The 12492-nt window shown below is 41.4% G+C and overlaps 1 protein-coding gene across 2 annotated transcripts in view; it reads right to left on the bottom strand.

Moving 5' to 3' along the window:
* Nucleotides 1-12492, bottom strand: part of clip1b (CAP-GLY domain containing linker protein 1b) — a 30767-nt gene that overhangs the window by 16378 nt on the left and 1897 nt on the right. Inside the window, exons 2-14 of one of the 2 annotated variants that reach the window (XM_056403077.1) lie at nucleotides 11781-11986; nucleotides 10242-10622; nucleotides 10004-10137; nucleotides 9641-9765; nucleotides 9289-9490; nucleotides 6926-7123; nucleotides 6015-6118; nucleotides 5736-5796; nucleotides 4721-4825; nucleotides 3103-3264; nucleotides 2700-2795; nucleotides 2253-2310; nucleotides 2051-2148 (exon numbers count right to left, since the gene is read on the bottom strand). In XM_056403077.1, coding sequence (XP_056259052.1) covers nucleotides 2051-2148; nucleotides 2253-2310; nucleotides 2700-2795; nucleotides 3103-3264; nucleotides 4721-4825; nucleotides 5736-5796; nucleotides 6015-6118; nucleotides 6926-7123; nucleotides 9289-9490; nucleotides 9641-9765; nucleotides 10004-10137; nucleotides 10242-10622; nucleotides 11781-11889 — 1833 coding nt within the window. In that variant the 5' untranslated portion in view covers nucleotides 11890-11986. The remainder of the gene's footprint in view (nucleotides 1-2050; nucleotides 2149-2252; nucleotides 2311-2699; nucleotides 2796-3102; nucleotides 3265-4720; nucleotides 4826-5735; nucleotides 5797-6014; nucleotides 6119-6925; nucleotides 7124-9288; nucleotides 9491-9640; nucleotides 9766-10003; nucleotides 10138-10241; nucleotides 10623-11780; nucleotides 11987-12492) is intronic. The other variant, XM_056403078.1, reaches the window with a different exon arrangement.

The following is a 12492-nucleotide window of genomic DNA, read 5'->3' as shown; positions in this document are numbered from 1 at the left end:
TTTTTTTTTTTAGGGAAGTATATAAGCATTTGAAAGAGTGAAAATGCTGCTGCTGCGATTCAATAGCTGAGCTTTTAGGCGGTATTGACCAGCAGTGAGTCCACTCTTCTCTTTCTGTTGTTTACCACTCGCTTTATTCACCAGCTGCTAAGATGTCTGACGTGTGCAGGAACACTGACTGCTAGAAATGAAAGAGCATAAATACTAAATGAGCTGACGCAGAGAGTTCCTGTGGTTTCAAAAGGCAGCCATTGAATTTGTCTAAAAGGTAAAAAAAAATAAAAAGGGAGGGACATAAGAATAAATATTGAAGGTATGATTGGATCATTTCTGATTTAGAGAAGCTTGTTCCCAGACAGCTGTGGCACAAAACCTGACTGAGTTTTTCTTACATCACCTTCTTAATATGATTGATGGAGTCGAACGAGGACGGGCTTTCTGCTATATTTAGATGTTTATTACACATGAGGGGTTTCTCTTTTCAAATAAGCAATGTCATGTTCCTCTGTGAATCAACAGCGGTTTAGCAACATTTGAATCATAATTTGATGACAGATGTTTGATCATGTTGACATGCCTAACAAACACAGTGAAGGAACTTCCCTCCTTTCCTCCTAAAACATCTGGAAAACTTTTATTGAATGTCTTAATCAGGTTGCAGTCTTCTTCTCCTCTTTTATAGGCACATTTCTACCTTATTTCTGCCCTTAACAGCCTGTTTTTGTTCATTTGTTTCCAGTTCAAAGGGACATACGTACAATCCTACTCTTCCAACACTGATTCAATGAAACTTTAACTGTTTAACAATAAAATAATGTATTAAAAATGTTACTTAAAACGTTTAGACACCCCCACATTTCCTTTCTGTTGCACTGATTAATGGAGGACTCTACAAACACTTAAATCATGTTGACAAACACACAGCTGACAGACTGTAAAACTTCAGTAAAGAAAGAAGAGCGGTCGCCTGCATATTGTTTAATCTAGGGAATGAGAGTAATGTGTGCATGCGTGTGTTAGTAATGTTTTAACAACATCGAATTAGCCGGAGGCTGTAGTCAGCTTTAAAACAAGAGAGCTTCTCTGAGCCTGAACGTAAGCACACTGGAGGGGGGGGGGGGATTATTTAAGGAAGGACTATTAAAAGAAAATATTCAAATTCAATCGTGACATTTTCAGCACAATCATTTTTCCCCACTTCCTTTCCAGAACATCACCAATAATGTGCTCAGACGTGTTGACACCCAGAAGGCAGACTGAGCCATCTCGTTCAGAATCAGCAGATGCCGACACGCTGATTCATCGTCTACGTGCAGAATCGTTCCAGCTGCAGCCAGAGCCGCAAGAAACGGTACAGACATCGGCTCTCCGGCTCTAATGTGTGCAGTGTGAGCACAACAATAAGGAGGCTGGTCACATGTTCTTTGTGTGTTGGTCCAGCATCATCTACTGTGTTATTATCATTGCGCAACATGCAGTACTTAGATTGGTTTTTTTAAGTAAAAGTGCCAATACAACGATGTAGAAATACTCTATTGGAAGCAAATATCCTACAATATCCTAAAGTAAAAGTACAGTATCAACAGTAAAATGTATTTAAGTATTAAAGTAAAAGTACTTAATTCTGCAGTAAAATGTCTCCTGTTTATTATATATGACGTTATTAGATTGTTGATACTGATGCATCAATGTGTGAAGAGCATTTTACCGCTGTAGCTGGAGCTGCTTTAGATAGGCTAGTTCCCAACCTGGGGGTCGGGCCCCTCCAAAGGGTCATGAGATAAATCTGAGCGGTCATGAGATGATTAATGGTTTCCTGTGAAATATAATATAATTTCTCAAACAGTTCAGACCGTCTTCGAAGTTCAGAGGGGAAATGTGTCGTTGCTGGAACCGCTAACAACACCGACATCTTTCAGGGCAAGATCTAAATCTGGACAGTAGCTGGTAACTAAAGCTGTAATAATAAATCATGGAGTAAAAAGTATGAAGTGCCCAAACTAGAGCAGTACACTAACATAGTTATTTTCCGCTCCGTGTGAGATCGTACCTGTGTCAGCTGGACCTGCAGCTCTTTCTCTCTGCACTGGCTCTGCTCTGTCAGCGTCTGGTAGTCCTTCTTTGACTGCTCCGCACTCTGCTCCAGTTCTGGCAACAAAACACAAGGACATCAACTTTGTAATAACAAACTCCAACTAAATCTGAATATCTAATGAGCACTAAAGCTGCAGAGATACATCCGCTGTGTTTACCTTGCATGGTCTTTGCTGTCCTCCTGTTCTCCTCCTCGGCCGTCTCAAGCTTTTGTCTCTGAAATGGAGAAACATCAGCTTGACTACGAGCTAATCACTTACATAGTAACATTCTTGTACCTTGAGCTAACCAGGGAATAATTACCGCGTCCAGAAAACACGCAAAGTTAGTGGATGAAATACTTCTCTTAATGAGGCCACTTTCACGATGCCCATGAGCAGAATACCTCACAGAGAAAACATAAGACCCGGCAAATCTCCAGCTACAAATAGACATGCATTTTGTTTATTTATTTATTTATTTATTTCACATTGTTTGTTTAAAGCCTGAAAGAATCTGGCAATATTACAGATTTTAAATGGGCCACAGTGCGTTGTCCTCTTTTTTGGTATCTCTCCCCTGAGTTTATTTGTGGTTATGATGAATTGAGATTCTCCCTCTCTTACCAGACTGGTCAGCTGCTGCTCCACACAACTCTTCTCTTGCTGCACAGACTGAAGCTCTTTCTGTTTGCTCTCCAGGTCGACGCTCAGCTCGCTTATCTGTTGAGGACACACAGTATAGAGCGTACAGTATACACATGTACATCTGAGTAGAGCCATAAATTATGCATTATGATGGTAGCTTAAACAAACCACACGTAACAGTGACGTATGCCTATTTACATTAGTGGCTAAAAGGAGGGCTGTAAATAGGAATTACATCCATTCTTATAGTTTTACCGCCCTAAATGACATAATAACATTGTTGAATAATCCATTTTACAAGCACAGAGTCTTATCTAGTTGTGGGTGAGGCCTGACTGAACAAAACACCAGCGCTGGGAATTCTCTGACACTTTCCACAAACCTTTTTCTCTTGAGACTGCGCCTGGGCCTTGAGGCTGCTGATCTGTTGCTGAGACAGAGACGCAGCATCCTCCTTCTGCTGGGACGCCCGGAGCCTGAGCTGGAGATCCGCCACCTCCCGCTCCAGCTCCATGATCCGGGAGCGCTCGGACACGGTGGCCACCTGCAGCAGTGAAATGTAGAAGGGAGGCGTGAGGGCGAAGAGGAGACAGCGGGGCTGACAGAGGAGAAAAGTAGTGGAAATAGTAGACCTGGGTCGTGTAGTGTGAACCAAATATGACAAACTGCTTTAACCTGATTATTGTGATCTGTGTGGGATGTTACTGCAGCAAAATAACTCAGAATTAGCTGTTTGGAGATGAAACTCAAATCAAGGGTTCTGTATGTGAAAATTATAGCACTGCAACTGAGATTTATTTTTGATTTATCGTTCGTTTATAAAACATCAAAAATGTGAAAAACGTTTTCTCAAAATTACAGGGAGCCCAAAGTGACTAAATATATTTCATTTAAAATTATATAACAAAGAGAAAAGCAGCAAATCTTCACATGTGAAAAGCTCGGACGAGCCACAGTTTGACATTTATGCTATAATATGCTATAAATGGCTTCATTTAATTTTAATTTATAACAAAAACAAACAGAATTTGTATTATAATGTCTGAAACATATGTATTATGCATCTCTTTCATCTCATCTTACATTACTAAAGTAATTACCAAATTATCTAAAGTTATTTACTTTTATATTCCCTGTATTCCCGGAGCACTAATTTAAAAAGATCTGTTCCAAAAACAACGTCTGCGGTTCACGCCTCCTACCACGACAATTAATTAAAACTTTTACTTGTCAAACAACTGGAAGTCACTGGTAAAGTTTAGATATGTTGGTAAATGCAATGAAGGAGTTTGTGCATTAGAATAAAACTCTACATGCACTGGGTGACATGTTTCATCATCACCACAGACACACACTGTAGTTATTTTCACTCATTCCCACATACACTGTCCTGCTGCCCCAAAATACTGACTGGAGAATCGAATATGGATTAATCCGCCACTGAAAATAGTCCTGAACAAATTGAACTATTTCTTCCACATTTGCTCATTAAAAAAGGACAGTGTTCAGCTGATTTAAGAAATTACTCTTTAAATTATACATCTGTGAGGAGTTTGGTGGGAACCAGTGGGTTTGGGGCGGAGTGCAACAGACAGGGCGGAGAAGTTGGAAAGTTGAAAGACAGACTAACACGTTGTTGGCCTTTTCATGGGATTTGCTGCAGAAGAAAAATGTAGCACAATGGCAGCCTTATCCTTGAAGACCAACAACACTGGAAACAGGCATTTCCAAACTGTGTCCTAAGAAAACTTTCAAGCACACATGCATAAGTTTCAGAGCTCAAGGCCGATGAGATGTTAACGTCCCTGTGCCGGGACTAGTCGTGGACTAGGATACGTGGGAAGGAACTTGTGATGAATAAAATCATAAAGATAAATAAATAAAATAGTGTTTGCATCCTGTGGTTTCTTCGACATATTATTCTGCATATAATTATCAAACCCAGTGGGGGAGAAGCACATCACTCAGTGCTGCAGTGGGACTGGGAGTGCCAGCATTACCCTAGTGTCCTCTAAATCCCTCTGGAGTTTTTCAGCTTTGGTCTTTTCAAAGAGCAGGCTCTGCTCAAGCTCCTTTATGTGGGCATGCTCCAGCCTGGTCTGCGTCTGTTAGTAAGAGAGAGCAGGAAGAGAAGGAGAACAAACACCAATGCAACACTGACATGCCAGCCTTGTGCCACGGACAGAGAGAAGAGCAGTAAGTTGGTAAGAAAGCACCGATGGTTTCCAGCTTTTCAATTACATCAGTCGGTTGTGAGCAAAGGAAACGATTATTTGCTCATTCTGCTCTGAGGAATATCAGGAGCTAATTATTTCCATCATCACAATCTGACTCTCAGGTTCCTCGATACTTGTTTGATCGTATTCCAGCACCTGAAGGAGACCAATTCAGGCGGTAAACTCCTCTCAAGAGTGACAGAGATGCAGACAACGGAGAGGAAGATGGAAGCATGTATGAAGACCGAAGGCGAGGGAAGACAAAAACAGCTTTCAAGATCAGGCGTGTGGATGAAAAGATGATGAGAGGATGGTAATGTAAGTGCTGCAGATGGGTAGAAAAATCTCAGAGGGAGGGTAAGTGAATGAAGCACGAATGAATAAATAAAAAAGGAGCAGGGAGAAAGACGTAACTTAACAAGAAAGTAAAATGAATGATTCAAGGAGTGCAGGAGAAAGAAAAACCTTAGAATAATTGATTCAATCATCAGCTGTTATTTATTTTTTTTTTTTTTAGAGGAAATGTAAATTAGTGGCCTCTTATTTAACATTTTGAAGTCACTTAATGTGCTTAAGAAAATGAGAACAGAGCAAGTAAAAGAAAAAGAGATCAAACTCAGGTGTTCATTAGAAACCTGTGAAAAGGAGCGCTTGTTCTAAGAAGAACTAATGTAATGTAAAATAAGTTAATCAACTAGTTTGTCATTAAAAAAGCATCAGCTTCATAACGAGAGACAGATAGCTACAGTTAGCAAGAGAGTTGTTTAATTGCAAATCAGATTATATAACCACGAGTTACCTCGAGGTCTCCTTTGGTGATGCACACTTCTTCCACACGAAACTGCAGATCCTCCACTTTTCTGTCAAACAGGGACAATAATAAAACTCTGAAGTGTACATATGAGAGATGCTGTTGCATATATTCTTTATGAAGAGTTGGTATTAAAACTTGAAAGAAGAGTCAACTTTGTTTGGTAACCACGGGCCCTGGTGTCTGCTGTACGTAGCTCTCACACCTGTCATTAACATCCACGAACAGTGTCGTGTGCAGCTACAGGTAAAGTCACAGCACCCCCACCTTTTCTCCTCCTCCAGCTGGTTGAGCAGCTCCACTTTGTCTCGATCTGCCGCTTCCACCAGTGAACGCAGCTGATCGAGCTTCGCCTCCATCTCCAGGGCATACTGCAACACACACACACACACACACACACACACACACACACACACACACACACACACACACACACACACACACACACACACACACACACACACACACACACACGATACAGTCCCAGTTACAATTATATTCATGCTACTCTCACAATATAAAATCTAATTAGACGACATTTTAATTCTAGTAGTAGGAGAAGCAGAAGCTGAATCTGTAACTATTATAAAGAAATTGAAAAATATATATATTTATTATTATATTTACTGATCCAGAACATTTTCTGCAACATCAAAGCAACAGATGTGATGATGAAGCAGCAAATAAAAATCCAGTTTTTGTTCTGTGCTTTGTGTCGTCTCCCCTGCAACATGCTGGGGACCTGTGCAGTGACTACCAGGATATTCTGATGCATGTGTATAAAAACTTTATATGCATCATCACTTGACTTATGTTGCAATGCAGTCTGCTGAAGCACAGACATTTCATGGGTGTGTAAAAAGTGAAAGTGTGAAAGCTCTTCCTGTAAGGTCCATTTAAGGTCATTTTCTAACAGCAGTGAACAAACTCAGAGAAACACAAACCTTGAGGTGTTATAGTGTTAAAAGCTGTTATGAGTAACATCTTAGCTTCATCACACATCCAGGAGACACAGAGCAGCTTCATCAGTATTTAAGCAACTCTTCTGATATGAATTATTAAATGAGACTTTATTAAAAAATAGAAAGGGAAGTTAATCATCTTTATTATGTGTTTCTCTCTGTTGGCCCGTGTTCATGTCCGACTGCAGGAAACATCCACGTGTGCGTGTTTCTCACCTGGTCCCGGCCTTTCCTCAGCACAGCCAGCTCCTGCTGCACCTCTCCTGCGTGGCTGGTTGCCTTTGCGACCTCGCATCTCTCCAGGTCTCTCTCAGCGAGCAGCTGCTCGATGTGCTGCTGCTTCTCCTTCAGAGCCTCCTGCAGCGCTGTGGTACCAGAAATCTTACGAGCGTACCGAGCAGACGTCTCCGTCAGCTGGAAAATCACAACATACATCCATATTGAAACACTATGTCTGTTAACTCATATTGTTATTGAGTATTTTACCTGGGAGAGACAAAGTATGACTTACACAGTGTAATTAAGGCGCCACAAAAACAAGTCTAATTTAATACGAGCAAAACATTAATCTTTCACATAATTTACCTCTTTCAGTCACACTAGGAGGAATTTAATAAGTAGAATAATTTAATTCAAAACAGGTAATTGTGCTCAGATACACTGATGCAGAACACCCGGTGTGCAACCCAGAAATCAAATTCATTTATTTTGCCAAATACATTTAGAGAGAAATAAACTGCTGCCTGTGTTTTTTATGTTTTTGTACCATGTGCACGTCTTAAGGAGATGGTAAAGCTTTGACACTAGAAACCACAGTTCCTAACCACAAGTGGTTATGTTAGGACAACAACCGCACTTTAAGGTTGGAGGTTAAGGTTGGTGAAATACTGTGGTTTCAGTTAAATAAACGTTAACTTTAACTTTAACCAAGAACAAGATCTTTCCATAATAAACTTTGATTTTTTTTTCAAATTAAAACATTATTTTTTATTTTAATTTCTAGCTGAAATTGTAGAAAAACAAATGAATATGTATGTTTCCAATGAAAGTCGTAGAGATACGTTTACAACCTGGTAGATACATTTATTGGTTAAATGTTTGCTCGTTATGTAAATGTAAAATGTAACTCAGGTGATATTATGTGTCTCTAAAAAAAAAATAAAGTTAAAGGCCGCAAAGCGTCGTGAACGATGGGACACGAAGGAATAAAAGTCACCAGGAGCCTCATGTACAAATGTCGCACAAAAACGTTGCGTACGCCAACAGATGCATCAAGAGTGACACGAACATGAGAACTTAAGTTCCTCCTCGCCAGCCTCACGTCCAACCTCGATGAGGTTTGTGCCGGTCGTCCTGCAGCCGTGTTGTGCCAGCTGCGTGGGACGGGCTCATCCGTAGTCCCATCGATGTAGTTGACCAGGATAATATTACAGCGCAATTTGCACAATTGTAGCCAGAAGCGGCTTCTCTTATGTAATCGGAGCCTCCGACTGAACACACACACACACACATCGCTATAAAGGCACCATCAGAGGATGAATTTGCTTATGTCAATAGAACAAAAACATCTCCATTCCATAATGCTATGCAAATATGTGATGCACAACTGACTGACGTGGATCAGCCCATGATTCATTTATCCTAAAAAAAAACAGCACAGTCAGGGGCAGAATACAAGCTGGCAGGGTGCAGGACGGGTGGCTTCTGGATAACAAATTAAGTCATGAGTTTAATTAATTTAGGCTCAACTCCTCTGAAGCACACGAGAGCACATACACCCCCAAATATCATGTTGTCTTTAAGACGTCATTAGACAGAATCGGTGCTTTGCAACAAGCCCCCCCCCCGTTTGTCCGTGTGAGTCATTTACTTCCGTCGATAAACTAATGCGTAAAGTTGGAAAAGAAAGTCTTTTTTCTCTTCTGTATGTGTTTAGAAGATAGTGTATGGTGGATGTAAAGACTACACGCAATAATCCAAATACTACCGTAAACTATTTTAGTCATTTCAATCAAGAGAAAGTGCAAAATGTACAAGACAAATACGACCGTTCGGGTGCAAGGCCGGTCAGGCCCCCGTCACATTAACAGCCTCCGCCACACTCTCCCGCTTTGTTTGTTTTCTGTTATTATTAATGCCAGAGGACAGAGGGCAGAATAAAATCTTTCTTTTCTGAACTCACCTCCAAACACGCTCTCTGCTTGGTTTCGCTATTTTTCCTGATTCTGTCAAGAGGTGAAGCCAAGACATTTATACTCATTATGATATTGAATTTAAGGTGGAGAGAGGGCGGAGAGTGGCATTCGTGCATGTGTGCTCCATTTTAACATTAAATAGGATGTACCAAGAAGATGTGTGTGGACTCCTGCGTGTGCACGGTTTCAAACATGTGAATTTTTTGGCGCGTACGCTGCTTTCCAGCTTTGTACATTTTTGTTCCCTCTCACTCAAAGCTTTTCAGACAAATTTTCAGCCTCCACAAATTCAGCTACAGCTCACACTGAAGTTTGAGGACGAGCTGCATGAGCAGTCGACATGAAGCCCTGAGGCGTCGCACAGAACCACAGTGTGAGTCTTACCAGTCCTGCTCGGCTGGGTTTGCCGCTGATGGAGGAGGTGGCGGAGCTGAGCGAGCTGATGGAGGAAGCGCTGGGGCTCCTCTTGAGGCCGGACCTCCTCCGTGAGCTCTTGGCCTTGGTAGGTGTTGTGCAGGGGAAGCCGATACGAGTCACCTTGTGGACCGGAGCGAACAGACCGAACCTGGGCATGCACTGGAAGTATCTGAGGGGGAAACAGGTCGCACAGTCAGAAACTGAAGCTGAGCCACTGACGGCTGCTGGTTTTAGGAACAGTTTGGTTATAGGGTATTGTATAATCGTGTTAAAACAGATATTATATATATTATTATTATATATTATGAATGCTCTTCACCTGGTCCCTGCTACAGCTCCATCATTCTTCCCGAGTGGTTCATCCAGTTCCACTCCACACCAGTCTCCCTTAGCAAAGTCTGTCTCTCCCAGAAACCGCACGACTCCTGCCTTGGTGCCACCCACCTATATGTAAAAAAACAATCAAAATTATCTTTGATTTACTATGTTCTTCTTTTTTTCTCTATTTGTAAAAAACATCTGTGCCAGTAAATAAAGTTTATAGGTTATTATTTGACTTCTCTTACAAACAGTAGGAATATACTACGTTTTAATACTTTAATTAACTGGAATAGTGTTTGCACTCATATGAGCAAACCTTACAGATTTTCTGCTAAATAAAGCAACTGTTACGATGCGTTACCAGCACTCGGTCTCCCAGCCTCAGCTCCCTCCTGTTCTTCTTCATGGAATCCGTCTCTGAGAGGTTTGACACCGACTCGCTGGACGTGAGCATGCGGTTAAGTGCACCACTGGTCTTTATGCCGGTGCCCTGAGCTGAAGGAAGAAAACAGTTGATATGACACAAGAAAGCAACAAGCACAAATCAAACAGCTTTTATTTTACCGGAGAACACAAGTATCGGTCTTGGTGGATGTTACCAGTTGAGGTAGCGGTGACAGGTGCAGCCTCGCTGGCTGCGGAGGCTCCTTGTGCTGGGCTCGGCTGGCCCCCGTTCGCCTCCTTCTCCGGCAGTGCGGTCCTGGATAGCTTTGAAGGCCGCGTGAATATCCCCTTCCCATCCTCACACTGGAAGTACCGGACCCCTGCAACCGACCCGTCGTTCTTCCCGATCGGCTCGTCCAGCACAATGCCCGCCCACTGGCCGGGAGCGAACTGCGTGCCCCCGATAAACTGCACGTAGCCGGGCTTGTTGCCATTGACCCAGACCCTCTCCCCGATCTGATAGTCAGCACCTCCATCCGTGGTGGGGGACGTCACGCTGCCGGGGGGCTTCTCAGGAGGAACTGGCTTTGGAGCACCTGTAATCACAACTTTGTTTTATTAACCTCTTTTCACTCATATCAGTCAAATAAAAGCAAGTTTTAACAGGTGTGTGTTTTTTTTGTTTACTACCAACTTCTCAACTACTTGTGTATTTTCTTTTAAACATCAGCAGAAAATAAACCTTTTAACTGCCTTGTATCATTTTTGTGGAATACTAAAAAAATATTACAGGTTTAACTTCAATCAATTTAATCATCTGAACGACAGAACATCCACAATAAATGCCAGAGACGTCTTCAAATGTCTTGTTTTCGTTTGACCGAACATCCAAAACCCAAATATATTCAGTTTACTGTTCAGTTTTACAATAATCTGCTGCAGGAACATTTTGGTCGGAACTTAAAAACTATTGAGATTATACATCAATCCCTAATGTCATGAAATAACCATCCACTGCTGAAAATAGTCCCCAATAAATACACTATCTACTTAAGTCAGTAACGTTTAATAAAAATACTTTACTAATGATATAAAAACTACTGTTTAAATTAGTTAAGAATAAGATTAAACATGACCAAACATACATATAAACTTCCGATTTGACAGTTTTACTAACTTGGTGCAACAGGGAGATTTAAAGTGCTGATAATGATAGTCAGTTCACACCCAGGCACTGCAGTTACCGACACAGCTTCTCTTTATTCACAGCAGTAATGACTTTCTGTGCAAATGAACCATGATCATAACAATTAGCTAAAGTGCGATCAAGTATGTTGAGAATAAAAAAAAAAGCAGCAAGTTTTTAGGCTAAAAATGAAAGTTTTGATCACCACTTCCCCCGCAGATCAAAGATAAGGTGCGTGTCCTGCGGAGGTTAATCAACAGAGCACTTTGTGACTGATTAAAGGATGGACTCTGTAATCAGCTTGGCTCCCTGCTGAGGTTCAGAATGGCCTCAAGCTTTACTTAGTGCAAACAGCACAACATACAACACTGTTTTCAAAGCTGCACGTTGTTCCCTTTGCTTATAGTGTCATATTCATTATTTATACACAAATGTTTTCTTGTATTTTCCTGTTTCTGTTGCAGTCTGAGTGAAGATTCACCAGATAATATTAGATTAGACTCATCACATCCTCCACTAATATTGCCCCCCATATATTAAATGATTCCAATAACTGATCGGTTCTTACCAGAGGACGGGGACGTCTTTCCCGGCACCACAGATGGACGGAGTATTTTACTGGGGGGTTTGAGCCCGCTGACTTTGCCTGGTGTACTCATGGCGCCTTGTTTGTCCATGGTGAGCGGGGGGGTGTGTGGGGGTGTCTGGCCTGATCAAGGTGGGGGACTAGGCCTTCCCCACTACCCCATGCAGTCCCAATATGATATAAGAGAGCTGGAAAAAAAAAAACACACAAGAATGTCACTCAATCAATTTAAATATAAAAAGGAACAACATGAAATCAAAAGCATCAAATCCTCACACATGAAAAAGATGGAAATCTACTTTGATTCAATGTTATAAAGCAATAAAACATGAAAACTTCTAAGGGAGGGGGACACTTCTTTGTTAGCACGTTAGTCCGTCTATAAAGACCTTAAACCACCCATAAACACAACAGCATCTCTGTGGGAGCTGCTGCACTGCTCAGCCAGGCCTCCAAACACTAAACCCTTGTATAATCCCACTCTCTACAGCGCCCTCGACACCTCCTACTGTATGTAACCAAACCATAGCCTATTTATTATCACCCATTCAATAAATGTGAGCTCTGACTTCATATCACTCTGTACACATCTCTACTCTAGAGCTATAAATACAGATGCTTTGGCATTTATTGCACTTGTCAAGGTTTTTCCACATCAGTTTCTAAAATAAGAAATCGCCTTTTCTGACATTTT

The sequence above is a fragment of the Seriola aureovittata genome, chromosome 18 (genome assembly GCF_021018895.1).
Source record: "Seriola aureovittata isolate HTS-2021-v1 ecotype China chromosome 18, ASM2101889v1, whole genome shotgun sequence".
NCBI classification, from domain to species: Eukaryota; Metazoa; Chordata; class Actinopteri; order Carangiformes; family Carangidae; genus Seriola; species Seriola aureovittata.
This window is presented reverse-complemented; position numbering and strand designations above follow the sequence as displayed.